The sequence below is a fragment of the Xiphophorus couchianus genome, chromosome 13 (assembly GCF_001444195.1).
Source record: "Xiphophorus couchianus chromosome 13, X_couchianus-1.0, whole genome shotgun sequence".
Lineage (NCBI taxonomy): Eukaryota > Metazoa > Chordata > Actinopteri > Cyprinodontiformes > Poeciliidae > Xiphophorus > Xiphophorus couchianus.
In genome coordinates this window covers 18,008,764-18,021,846 of record NC_040240.1, presented here as the reverse complement: position 1 = coordinate 18,021,846, position 13,083 = coordinate 18,008,764, and the positions used below count along the sequence as shown (strand labels likewise).

Here is a 13,083-nt window from a genome sequence, read left to right as displayed (position 1 = left end):
TTGATTTAAAAAATACTAGTTACATTGGTAGATTATTTCGCTTAAATTGAGGGGAAAATGTCTTGTTTTAAAATAATAAAATAAGTTCTTGCTCATAAATATTTAGGAATTATTGACCTAAAACAAGCGTGTATATCTTGCTAAAAAGTTACGTGTAAGTTAGTACACTTCAAATGAGACAAAACTAAGATATTTGCACAATAAAACTAGACAAAATACTTTTTAGAGTTTGTGTTTTTGCAGTGTAGGAGCTTGTTTTATGTCAATAAAACAAACGTCTTGAAATAAGACAAAACTAACTTACAAGTAACTTTTCAGCAAGATATAGAACCTTATTTTAAGTCAATTAGTCCTTAATATTTATACAAAAAGCTACCAGATCCACTGGCAGATCCTTTCACTTTTTTTCCTCAAATCATAAGTGAAATAATCTTCCAGTGGATCAACTACTTTTTTCATTAAAATTAAGGAATTAGTAACTTAAAACAATCTCCCATTTCCTGCTGAAAAGTTACTTGTAAGTTAGTTTTGTCTTTTTTCATGAGTATTAAGATATTTACAGTAGAAACTGGACACGACTTGGTAAGACTTTGTGTTTTTACAGTGTGTTGCTTGTCAGACGTGAGCTACGGCTCTGTTTGTGTCGAGTTCTGTGAAGCGTGACAAGATGTTGGAGGGAGCGAGGTCGTCAGCTCTAAAGGTCACGGCGGCACGGCGACACGTGACGACGATGACAGCAGCAAACCAGCCGCAAGCGACCGAGGCCGACTGAGCCTCAGATGGAGAGAAACATCTTTCCTCTGCAGACGATTAAACGGGTCGCTGTCAGAGTCTCAGAACGATCGCTTTAAGTCCTCCCATGCATTTTAATATAAAGACTAAGATAACCTGACTAATATTAATTATAGGTTTTATATAATGATTTGATTAATCCATCAGATCTGCTGTGCCTTTTGAAATTCCCTGGATATACTTTAAGCTGTTTTAACACCCATATACATTAACTCCTGTATAAATTTCATAAGTTTTATTTGGAAAAAATGTTTGGGAAAGTTTCTCTTCTGATTAAAATGTGTTAATTTGTAGTTATTTTGAACTTTTTAAAATAAAAAATGAACCAGAATGTGCATCTAACTTTATCAAAAATACACATGACCTACTCTATACACTTTCTGCTTATTTGGTTTGTTTTTTATGTTTGAAAAAATGTTTCTTCTGCTTAAAATTTGTTATTTTGTAGTTTTAAAACATATTTTTAAAATAAAATATACCAGAATTTGTTCCTAACTTTTAAATACGGTATAAATTTTACGTTTTTTTTAATGTTTGGGAAAGTTTCTCTTCTGATTAAAATGTGTTAATTTGTAGTTATTTTGAACTTTTTAAAATAAATAATACTAGAATGTGCACCTAACTTTAACACACATATACATTATCTATTGTTTAAATACATATTATTTTTTTAATGTTTGGGAAAGTATCTCTTCTGACTAAAATGTGTTATTTTGTAGTTTTGGAATTTATTTTTTATAATTCTTTTAAATAAAGCAAACACGAATTTGCACCAAACTTTATATCTTTGTTTGCTTAACATCATTTTTAAACATATATGAAAAAATATATGATCAGTTAATATTAATAAACACGAATTGGAACCACAGAATATTTACTTCAAAAAACATTTATTTATATTTACACATTAAACCAGCCGAGTGAAGATGCTCCATGAACATTTATTCCACATTTTTGTCAGAAGTTTGCAAACTGTTTGTGTCCAGTTCACCGTGCAGAAAGATCCAATTTAACGGTATTTGAGGAAAAATAAATTAAGCAAATAGATTAAATGACTTCCGTTCTTAGATTTAGATCATTTTTACAATAATATTTCATATTAGCTCAGTATAAGACGTAATAAAAACTATTGTTGGTCATAAGCGTCATATTTTATTTACTGAATTACATTGCTGCCCCCTAGTGGTAAAATATTTCCACTTCCATTTTATGATTTCTTTATATTCAGTTGGATTTTTCAGTTTATACAGTAAATGTTACAGTTTGTATAAAAAAAAAAACTAATGCAGAGACTGTTACTTTTTTAAACAGCCAATTGTTCCTTTTCCCACAATTTCTATGTTCATATTTTTATACTTTGCTTCGGAACAGATTGTGTCTGGTTCCCAAATCACTTTCATGCTAGAAAATCAAGTTAATATAAGTATTTTGAGTTTTACTCACATTTTTTTTTAAACATAATTACTTAGCACACAAGTGTTTCTATGCAGTCGATTGTGTTGCAGCAGCCTGAGAGGCTGCAGGGCTCACTGTTCGGTCAGCTGAGTTTGTTCAGTGTCACATGCTCGACATATTGGCTCAATAAAAGAAAAAAAAGAAAAAACATTTTATTAAAAATGATAATGGTACAAAGAACTCTGGATTTAGTCGTTTTTCTGCATGTTGTTATGGAGTATCTGGATAGTTTTTCACATCAAAATGACACAAATAGAACAAGAAATGTGTTTTTGTTATCGCTAATGTCTGTCTTACAAAATATACTACTACTAATAATAAGCTGTCTTGTCCAGCCAAATAAAATTTGTCCCTTTATTTATAGCTTGACTGACAAAAAAAGGTACTGACATCTGGTCTAGTCAAAGTCTGAACTTAAACCTGGTTGAGATGGTGTCACAAGACCATAAACAGGCCATTCATGCTACAAAAAACACTTCAAATGTGGCAGAAATAAATAAATTCTGCAAAAAAGAGTGGAACAAACTTCATCTAGTGATGTAAAAGATATTGTTTAAAAAGTAACGGAGTTCCATCTTAAAATAATTGTCATATACAATTGAATTAAGTTCCTCAAACTTACTTTATTTACATTTGTTTCACATGACAACTCAATAAACTTAGCATATTTACTAGAATAAACCATTTATTTAAAGTTGGACTAACTGTTTTCCTTTTTTCAGTGCATGTTGTTGATATTTTTGGAATAATTTTGGGGCTCATGATGGCGATCAGCATCCCTCCCTGCATCGCCCTCACATCGCTCCGCGTGCTGAGGAGGCTTCAGACCGCGTTCACGCTGCGCGACACGGAGCGCCGCCATCTTGGCTGCTCTACCTCCAGGAGGAGAGGAGAGGCGGGCTGAGACCCGCAGCAGCGACCGCACGGCGCCACGGAACCGCAGACGGACATACGATCCCGCACGGTGAGTCACGAATGTTTAATGTGAGCTGCTGGGATTTCTGTGTGACTTGTGACGCGCTCGTTTCGGGTTTTTGTCCCAGCGGATCGTCACCTGTTGGGATGCGGCGTCGACGGTTGGTGCAATTTAAATTTTGTCACGGTTGGAAGAAAAAAAAAAAGACGCAAACGGTGCGAAAGGTCCGCAGAAATCGCGTTTATCGACACGTTGTTCATTATGTCTGATTCATTACGTCCTTAAGAGATGAAGAACGATCAGCCACAGCGGTTACATCATACTGCTGCAGGTGCATCACACCTGACAAGAGTATGGCAGGCGGATTTAGTATATAATCGCAACACACTTCAACCTCAAATGGCCTTTCTTGATTAAACGAATGTAAAATTACTACATTATACGGATCCGAATTAAGTAATGGTGAAGAAATGTGGAGTAACTGTACGTGGGGAAACTAAGCACACTATTGTTGGACTTAGAGGATTTAAGAAAAAACTAGTAGTTAGGTTCTGCTTTTTTAAGATTTCAGTCAGTGGTGTTCAAAGTGCGGCTCGGGGGCCAGTAGTGGCTCTTGCAGTTATTCAGTCAGGGTCTGACCACCAGTTCTTTTTAGTTTATTTAGGGCAGGATGAAATAATCTGAACAATAGAGGAGAAGCTGTTTATCGTTTCATATCCACGCTTGTTTTTTGCTTTTGAAGCAGGACCAGATTCATACATTTGGATTTATAAAAATAAAAATGTATATTATTAAAAAATATTTATTAAAAAGAATTAATATATATAGATATTTATAAATATTTTATTTTTAAAAAATTAACTAAAGAATAAATGTGTTATTTATTTTATAAATAAAAGTCTTGTTTACAAGAGAACCCTTTATTATAAGGCTTTTAATATTTGAATTTCTTTTGTATTTCTATTTAATTTTGCTTTGCATTGTTATGCATTTTAATTGATATGGTACACTTTTTATGTTTGTGTCATCTATGATGTTGTTTTCATTTTGTTTTCAATCTAAAACAGTCTGCAACATTTGTTTAGAAATGAACTATACAAATAAAGTATTATTGCTGTTATTATTTGTGTGGGTTAAGCACCACAACTGAATATGTGAATATTTGAGGCTCTTTCGAAAAATGCTTATAACTGTTTAATATGTTGTTTGAACACAGAAAAAGGGCAAATTTTCCACAAATAATTTGGAGTTACGAATAAATGTGTAATCAGGTGAATCTGTAGAGATTGAACCTTTCAGTCAAACATGTTTTTGTTGCTCATGCATTGTTTTTCTGTCTGTTTCGTTTCAGGCCCAGCGCCTCCCTCTCCCCTTCCCCTCCCCCCTGTGCTGAGGCGGCGGCGGCGCTGAGACGATGTTTTATGCCCACTTCGTTCTCAGCAAACGTGGGCCGCTGGCCAAGATCTGGCTGGCGGCCCACTGGGACAAGAAGCTGACCAAGGCTCACGTGTTTGAGTGCAACCTGGAGAGCAGCGTGGAGAGCATCATCTCACCAAAAGTGATTTATTAATTACGTCAATAATTAGTTTAAAGGAAGACTTTTGTCTGTAGTTTCAGATTTTATATAAAATTGGGTCTCAACTCGAAGTTTTACTTTAAGATAAATGTTTTCTGTCAGTCAAGTTAGCAAAATCCTCCACAATGTCAAAGTACTGATGCTGCCCCCTGGTGGCAATATGGATAAAAAATAAAATCTCAGATTTTTTGTCTACCAGATCCGATTTTAATTTAAAAAAAATTCTTGCTTATTGATTTCTAAAAAAAAAAAAAGAAAGAATGGCAGAAAATATCTTCAGTAAGTGGCTTTTATTTCAATCATCCCTTTTGTGAGTTGCAACACTGAGTATTAATGTTTAATTATGAGAAAATAGTCATAAAGTAGCAGAATTTAAAATTACAAAATTAAATGAGAAAAGCTTGGATAATCAATCTTTTTTTATTTTCCATGTTGGAGTTCTCTTAAAATTTCTACTTAATTCTCCCAATATTACTTTATTCTGGTAATATTAACAGTTTGTTCTTGTATTATTTTGACTTTATTCTTATATTATCACAAACATCACTGAGTTATTGGTGGAAAACAAAATCCATATTTTCCAAAAATTACATTTTCAAAAAACAAAAATCTGAAACCAATGTATCCCCCAGGTCTAGTTTGAGGTTGGTTTTGATAACATTATAAATGAAATCATTTGAAAACTGCTTCTTGTTTATGCTAACATGATGTTTGCCTGTTTATAAATGGTTTTTGTTTCTTTTATTTATTATTTTGGGTGGTTTTTCTCAGGTGAAGATGGCTTTACGGACGTCGGGACACCTGCTGCTGGGTGTGGTGAGGATCTACCACAGAAAGGCGAAGTACCTGCTGGCTGACTGTAATGAGGCCTTCATCAAGATCAAGATGGCGTTCAGACCAGGTACGCCATCTTGTGTTACCATCGGTTTCCTGCTTTAACTTCACAGCTTCGGGTGCTGCGTAACATCGGCTGTCACATATTAAAACTTTGGGTTTTATTGGTTTGTAGGAGTCGTGGATCTTCCAGAGGAGAACAGAGAAGCAGCTTACAACGCGATCACGCTACCGGAGGAGTTTCATGACTTCGACCAGCCGCTACCAGACCTAGAGTGAGTCCGCCAGGTTCTAGGATAAGATCATCCATCCATCGGTCAGTCTGCCCATCCATCCATATATATATATATTGGTTTGTCCATCCATCTTTCCGTCCATTCTACCGTCCTCCAATCCATCCATCTATTGGTTTGGCTTTCTTCCTTCCTTCCATCCATCTGTTTGTCAATCCATCCATCCATTGGTTGTCCACGCATTCATCTATCTGTCCGTCCATCCGTCCATCCATCCACTAATCCATTCAATCATCAGTTTTTCCACCCGTTCATCCATCCATCCCACCGTCCACTAATCCATCCATCCATTGGTTTGTCCACCCATCCATCGATCTGTTTGTCAATCCATCCATCTGTCTATGAATCCGTCCATCGTTCGTTCCCTCCATCCATTAACCCATCCATCCATGATGCACTAATGAAAGACCAGCAAACCCCCCCATAATTTTTTATTGTTAATTTTGCATTAAATTTCTTGTATTGATAAAGAGTGCAGGCCAATCTTGAACTATGATTAGAAACAAGAGAGTCTAATTTCAAAGCCCAACATTAAAGTGTCTCAGTGCCTGCAAGAGTTTCTGCTTCTTAAAAAAAAGGTGGCAACAGGAATGTTTGATGATGCATTTTCAACAGTGACATCGATGTGGCTCAGCAGTTCAACCTGAACCAGAGCAGAGTGGAAGAAATCACCATGAGAGAGGAGGTGGGCAACCTCACGCTCCTGCAAGACAACGACTTTGGTACGCGCTTTCATTTTCAGACCAGTCAGAGACACACCCGAAGACAGGAGGGGGTGATTGATGGCGTTGAGTTTTTCTGTCTTGCAGCTGACTTTGGCATGGATGACCGTGAGATGATGCGAGAGGAGAGCGCGTTTGAGGTGGACATCATGGGTTCGTCGGCCTCCAACCTGCTGCTGGAGGCGGAGGGCGGAGCTAATCAGATGGCGGACAAATCCAATCACCTGGAGTACGACGAGCAGTATAAGGACGACTTTGGAGACAATCCCATGGAGAGCAACGAGGGCGGGATGCTTGGTACTAAAGCAGCGAATCCTTAGTAGATTATACTATTTGTGTTATAAAAAGTATTGAAAGTATTATTTATAGTTGTATTTTCATGTAGTTGACAAGTTGCTAAGCAACGAGGATGGAGGTGGCATATTTGACGACCCTCCTGCCATCAGTGAGGGCGTGATGATGCCTCAGGACCACGGGGAGGATGAGGATGACTTTGATGCCCTCTCAGGTCCGTTTCACAAACAGAACCTCACTCACAGACGTTTTAATCCTGACATTTTAACTTGAGGAAGTTTACAGCCTAATCTTAACTTTTCAGTTTCTAATATTTGGTCACAATGAGAAGACGTACGCTGGGAGTAGCTGATGCTTTCAAGCCTGAGAGTAACTGGGGGAACTGTCAAACAAGGTGGTGGTAGCATTATGCTGAGGGGTTTTTTATTTTTATTTTTTGCTGGGACCACTCAGGCACCAATGGGACCAGGCCATAAAAAACAAATATATAATTTTTTTTTTTAATTCAATATTATATATGTATTTTCTAAAGAAATAAGAAAAGAATTACATATACACATTAGGAATGCACAGATATGAAAGTCTGGGCCAATACTGATATCCAATATCAATATTACCGTGATGATATTTAGAGATATTATATATATTTCTCTTATATATACAAATTTGGGGAAAAAACAGAAGGCAACAAGATGGAAATAAATACCGGCCCAGTTTTATTTATAAAATTATACATATGTATGTATAATTATATACATACATACATAACTATTGTTTCAAGAGGGGCCAGGTCCCTTCCTGGCCCCCCTTGGGTGCACCACTGCCTCTGCCTTAAATAGAAAAACTACTATGAATGACCTCAGCTCCACTGAAGAGAAATTCTGAAAGATTCCAAAAAGTGGGCGGGGCCAGGATACACTGAGGGGCGTGGCCAAATGTTGGGATGATGAGTAAGACTTTGGTCAAGTCAAAACACTTAGTGACTGTGTTGCTATATTTAGCAACTTTTTAGAGAACTTTTTTTAGAGTTTTTGTTTTTAAAACGACTAGCGACAAATCTAGCAACTTGTTTTCTCTTTTTGGAGACTTAAAGATTGCATCCCTAAGGATAAATTTATACTGTTTCTCTGCAGAATAAAAAAAAGTTGATGTGCAGTTTAGTTTAATGGAAATCCAACAATATGAAACAAACTCCGGCAGTTCAGTCAAGAGGAGAAATGTGTTTGAAATTGAGAAAATTCACCATTAAGTCAAATACCGACCCTCAATTTTTCATTTTAGAAAATCAATTAAAGCTGTACTGGAGAATAATCCTGGCATAATTAAAAAAATGCTTAAAAAACCAACAAATGATTAGAATAAGTCCATGTTGACTGTAACTGTATGTAAACCAACTGCGTCTGGTCTCATTGTCAGCGGGAGCCCCGGACAGTCCGGACTCCGGCCCAACAGAACCGGCCCCCGCCATGACGGACCAGCAGGAACAAACGGCTTTAACTCACAACGAGGAGGAAACCTTCGCCCTGGAGCCCATCGACATCACAGGTGAAATTAAAAACAAGCGTTGAATGTTGCTCCAGACCCAGCCTAGAGTCGGGTAACGTCGGGTTTCCAATCGGTTTCTGCAGTGAAGGAGACCAAGGCGAAGCGAAAAAGGAAGCTGATCGTGGACAGCGTGAAGGAGCTGGACAGTAAAACTATCCGAGCGCAGCTTTCCGACTACTCCGACATCGTCACAACCCTGGATTTGGCTCCTCCCACCAAAAAGCTGATGATGTGGAAGGAGACCGGAGGAGTGGAGAAGCTCTTCTCCCTCCCGGCTCAGCCGCTCTGGAACGCCCGGCTGCTGAAGGTACAGGACGATAACTCCAGGACGGTCAACTTTCAGAGGCGTTTTTCTTTTAAAACGCCATCTTTACTCTAGATGTTTACAAGATGTCTGACGCCGCTGGTCCCGGACGAGCTGAGGAAGAGGAAGAAAGGCGGGGAGGCAGACAGCCTGGATGAGTTTCTGAAGGATCTGGAGAACCCGGAGGTGCCGAGGGAGGAAGCAGCAGCTCATCAGCAGAGAGACATCATGGGTAGGAAACTGGATTTTAACACTTTCAGTTTGTTTCTGGGTCATTGGGAACAAGCAGAGGCGGGTAGAGAACGCAAACGTTATACTCAAGTAAAAGTAGCACAACTTCAACATACTTTTACAAAGTAGCCGTCCAAGAAATTACTCAAGTTAGAGTAAAAAGGTATTTCATAAAAGTACCGAGTAACGACAACCTGGAGTTGGGTCATACTAAGAAAAATAAGAAGAACAAAGTTGTACGAGAATCAAGTCATAATATTACAAATATAACTTTATTCTCATATTATTTTTGGCTTTATTGCCATATGACTTTATTCTTATATTATTATGAGTTTAATTTTGTACTTTTATTTTTTACCGTCGCCCTAATACTTCGTCGTAAGTAACTAACAAACCATCAGCCATTTAGTATTTAAAAATTACATCATCAGATGGACCAAAATAGAAAGTTATATTGAAATTCTGGTATCTCAAACACCAAAATGAAAATAATTCATAAGAATTACAGAGTAACAAAATCAGGCAAAAAGAAAAACAATTCCCAAATCAGTTTCTTTCAATATAAAACTCATAAAAATGTAACAAAAACTGCAGGTTTCTGTCTGGTGAATTTTTTGTTCTTCATTCAGTATCCAGAAATTTTACTCAGGTAAGAGTAGCGATACTTCATAATAAAGTTATTCAGGTAAAAGTCAAAAGATCAGTGTAGTAAAACTACTTACAAGAGTTTTTTCCCCCGTAAAGTTACTTAAGTAAATGTAGCTACATACTAACTACAACAAAGTACTGGTAAGAAAAAGTCATATGGGCATAAAGTTAAAATAATACGAGAATAATGTCATAATACTGTGAAGCTAAAGTCATAATATTACAAGTATAAAGTCTTATTATGAATAAATACTATTATGTTATGAAATATTATGAAATTAAAGTTGAAATAAGATGAGAATAAAGTTACAATAATATGAAAATAAAGTCGTAATAATATGACTTTATTCTCGTAATATTTTTCTTAGCGTGGTCCTAACCAACCAACTGTGGAACAATTTTATTTATTTTTTTGCTCTTTGTGTGAAATGCTGCTTGGATTATAGTTTCAGTTCTTAAAAATACTAAAAAAAAAGATAAAATGGACAATGCTAATTCTTCCCAAAGCAAGAATAAAGCATTTTCCCCCTCTGTTTCTGATTAAATTTGGCCTCCGCCCAGACCAGACCATCATGGAGGAGGCCAACGCGTTGCAGACCTCGGCGGTGGAGGGCAGCAGGACGACGCTGGACGAAGCCGCCATGCCTCCACCGTCTTCTCAAAGAGGCCTGAAGCGCAAATCCCAGGACTCAGATCCATCCCTCCCTGTACGTTCACTCTGGTTTTTGCTCGTTGCAACTGGACTGCCTCCTCTGATCCTCCTAAATCCAGACAGGAAACCTGGACGAGCAGCAGCAGCAGCACATGCAGCAGCAGGGACCAGACGCCGCTGCCTCTCAGCAACTGGAAGCCGCCGCGTTGAATTTACTCCCTGAGGACGCCGCCGCTAACATCAGCCAGCTAATAGAGCTGGACTTACTCGCCGACAAGGACAAGAAGAAGAACGACGACGACTCTGATGAAGAGGTGACAAAAAAATGGTTTTATTTACGTCTCTTTAGTTTGTCGCTTGGATTTAATGTTGTAAAAAATGGTCATGTTGCGACAGGAGGAGGAGGTGCAGGGAGGAGAGCAAGACCAGGAGGAGAGGAGGTGGAACAAGAGAACTCAGCAGATGCTTCACGGCCTGCAGGTACAAAACATGCAGCACCAGTTAGAAATTGTTTTTTATCATCTACTTTAACAAATAAGATACTTTTATCTACAATGGCATGTTACGGCCACTCTAGATAGAAAATGAAAACAAACAGAGGAGTAAATTTATGCCAAAAATATAAAATTTACTAGAAAAAAAACGTGGAGATTTCCAAGTTTGAAAAGTTGAACATTTTCTAAAATTTTTGTTTTTACATTTCTGAGCTTTAAAAGTTAAACATTTTTGTTTTTCCAACTTTTTCAAAACATTTTTCTGAGATTAATCTAAAACTTTTATCGTTTTTTCATGACTTTCCAAACTCTGAATTTTCCAAATTCTTTTGAAAGTTTTTCTAAGATTAATCTAAAAAAAAAACAAAACAACAATTTCTTGGAGATTTTCAACATTTCAAGCTCAGACATGTTTTTCTTTTCTTTTTTTTTTAGGAAGATCAAATTAAAATAAATTTTTTTTTTGTTTTTTGACAGAAATATACTCCTTTTTTCTATTTACAGTGACCCAAATACGCCGTCATATTACTCCACTTCTACATTTTTTGAACCAGAACCCAGACCAAAAATACTTTGCAAGATTTTGTGTTTTTGCAGGGATTCTGACCCTTTCTCCTGATAATTTTTATTTGACCATTTGGTACATTCTGTGAAGCAAACACTGAACATTCAGGTAATCTTTAAGTGTGGAAACAGAAAAAAAACACGGCAATGATGTCACATGAAAAGTAACTCCCAAAAATGTTTCACCCTTCATCCCAATAAACATGGAGGCCAGTTGATAAGGAGTTTGACGGCAGTTTTTACTCTCTTTACGTCACAGAGGGTGATGGCCAAAACTGGAGCCCAGTCGGTCAGCCTGTTGGACCTGTGTAGGAACAACAACAGAAAGCAGGCAGCGGCCAAGTTCTACAGCTTCCTGGTTCTGAAGAAGCAGCAGGCGGTGGAGCTGGTCCAGGAGGAGCCGTACAGCGACATCGTTGCAACGGCGGGACCTCGTTTCCACGTCATCTAGAACGAGGCTTCCAGAGCAGCAACTTAAAAAGAAAAACTCTGCTTTGACGGCCATGTCTGTTTTCATTTCACTACAGTCTTACTGATTTGTTGTTTTATTTATGTTTAATTTCTGCAAGCAGAAGTGAAAAAGAATATCCAAAGAGTATTTGCTTTGAAAAATATATATATAAACCAGAAAAGTATATTAAAATGAACTTATTTTGAACTTATCACACTTCACCATCAGTCTGTGATCGTCTAGCTGTCAGAAACTGCTATTTGTTGTAATCCTGTGTGCACAGAATGCAACGTACACATAAGTTTTGTATTTGTCTTCAGAATACCACAGAATAGCAACAAAACTTTGTTATGGGTAATGAAAACATGACTTGACTGGAACACCTGCATGCCGTCTCCAGAAATGAATTTTGTGCTGCTTTAGGGTTTCATCCCCTTTACCTTCTACGGACGATAATTTAGCAGCCTTGCTAATTCAGTGTTCTGCTGTATTATCAGGCAGTGTTGTTTGTACGCAAGATATAACTTCTTTTATACGTGAAAGTAGATTTAATATTTACTCTAAAAAGAAAACAAAATGGAGCAGATATTTAGTGACTTGACCATGAAGCAGATCACCAAATTTCTGCTTCCCATTCAGTTAAATCAGCTTAATGTACTGTTTTTTTTTTTTGGATGCACTTCCTCCACTCCAGCTCACTATATCAATGTCTGAACATGTTGTGTATTTTAAAATGTAAATCTGTAATTTCATTTTGTAAAAATGCAAAGACAAATCAAAGTGCTGCAGGTGTTGTCTAGAAGGTCTGTAAGTCAGACTGGTTTATGAGCTACAAAAGAAAAAGATTTTTCAAAATAAAAACAAGAACAGTGTGAAAAATTACAAAGTCCAATTTGTCCTCTGATTGGAAAAGAAAACATTTATCAATGGATTTATATTAGAAAATATAAAGTTAAAAAGGTTTATGGAACAAACTATTCCACTATTAATCCAGTTTCCTAACCATTAATTTGTGGTCCGTCCAATCATTCTGGCATTTAAAGGGGAGATAATATGCAAAACTAAAATTGTTTTACTTCTATTTCGATCTGCTACTTTTAAAAGCAGCCCAATCACTTAAAAAGAACATGGTGCCATTTTGGGGGCAATAAGTTAACGTTTTAGGTGTCTGGAAAACCCAACAGGTGTTCTGACCATCTGTGCTACCTCGTCAGATTTTCCTACCGAAGCACGAATAGATGGCTGTGTCTGTCTGTCTGTGCTACCCGTCTTAAAACTTCTGCCGTCATGTTTGCAAACCAAAAACCACAGC

General features: G+C 37.2%; 1 protein-coding gene across 1 annotated transcript; it reads left to right on the top strand.

Moving 5' to 3' along the window:
- The first annotated feature begins 3,065 nt into the window (after positions 1-3,065).
- Positions 3,066-12,653, top strand: rad21b (RAD21 cohesin complex component b). The gene is made up of 14 exons (XM_028036781.1): positions 3,066-3,211; positions 4,515-4,721; positions 5,511-5,640; positions 5,749-5,848; positions 6,482-6,588; positions 6,676-6,885; positions 6,974-7,096; positions 8,299-8,427; positions 8,511-8,734; positions 8,807-8,963; positions 10,172-10,317; positions 10,382-10,576; positions 10,659-10,742; positions 11,580-12,653. Exons 2-14 carry the CDS (start codon positions 4,578-4,580, stop codon positions 11,769-11,771), a joined length of 1,941 nt encoding a protein of 646 aa, XP_027892582.1. The 5' UTR covers positions 3,066-3,211; positions 4,515-4,577; the 3' UTR covers positions 11,772-12,653.
- The last annotated feature ends 430 nt before the right edge of the window (positions 12,654-13,083 follow it).

Coding starts and splice junctions, on each gene's coding strand:
- rad21b (XM_028036781.1), top strand. CDS start 4,578: ATGTTTTATGCCCACTTCGTTCTCAGCAAACGTGGGCCGCTGGCCAAG. Junction 7,097..8,298: donor TGACTTTGATGCCCTCTCAG/GTCCGTTTCACA, acceptor TCTCATTGTCAG/CGGGAGCCCCGGACAGTCCG. Junction 8,964..10,171: donor TCAGCAGAGAGACATCATGG/GTAGGAAACTGG, acceptor GCCTCCGCCCAG/ACCAGACCATCATGGAGGAG.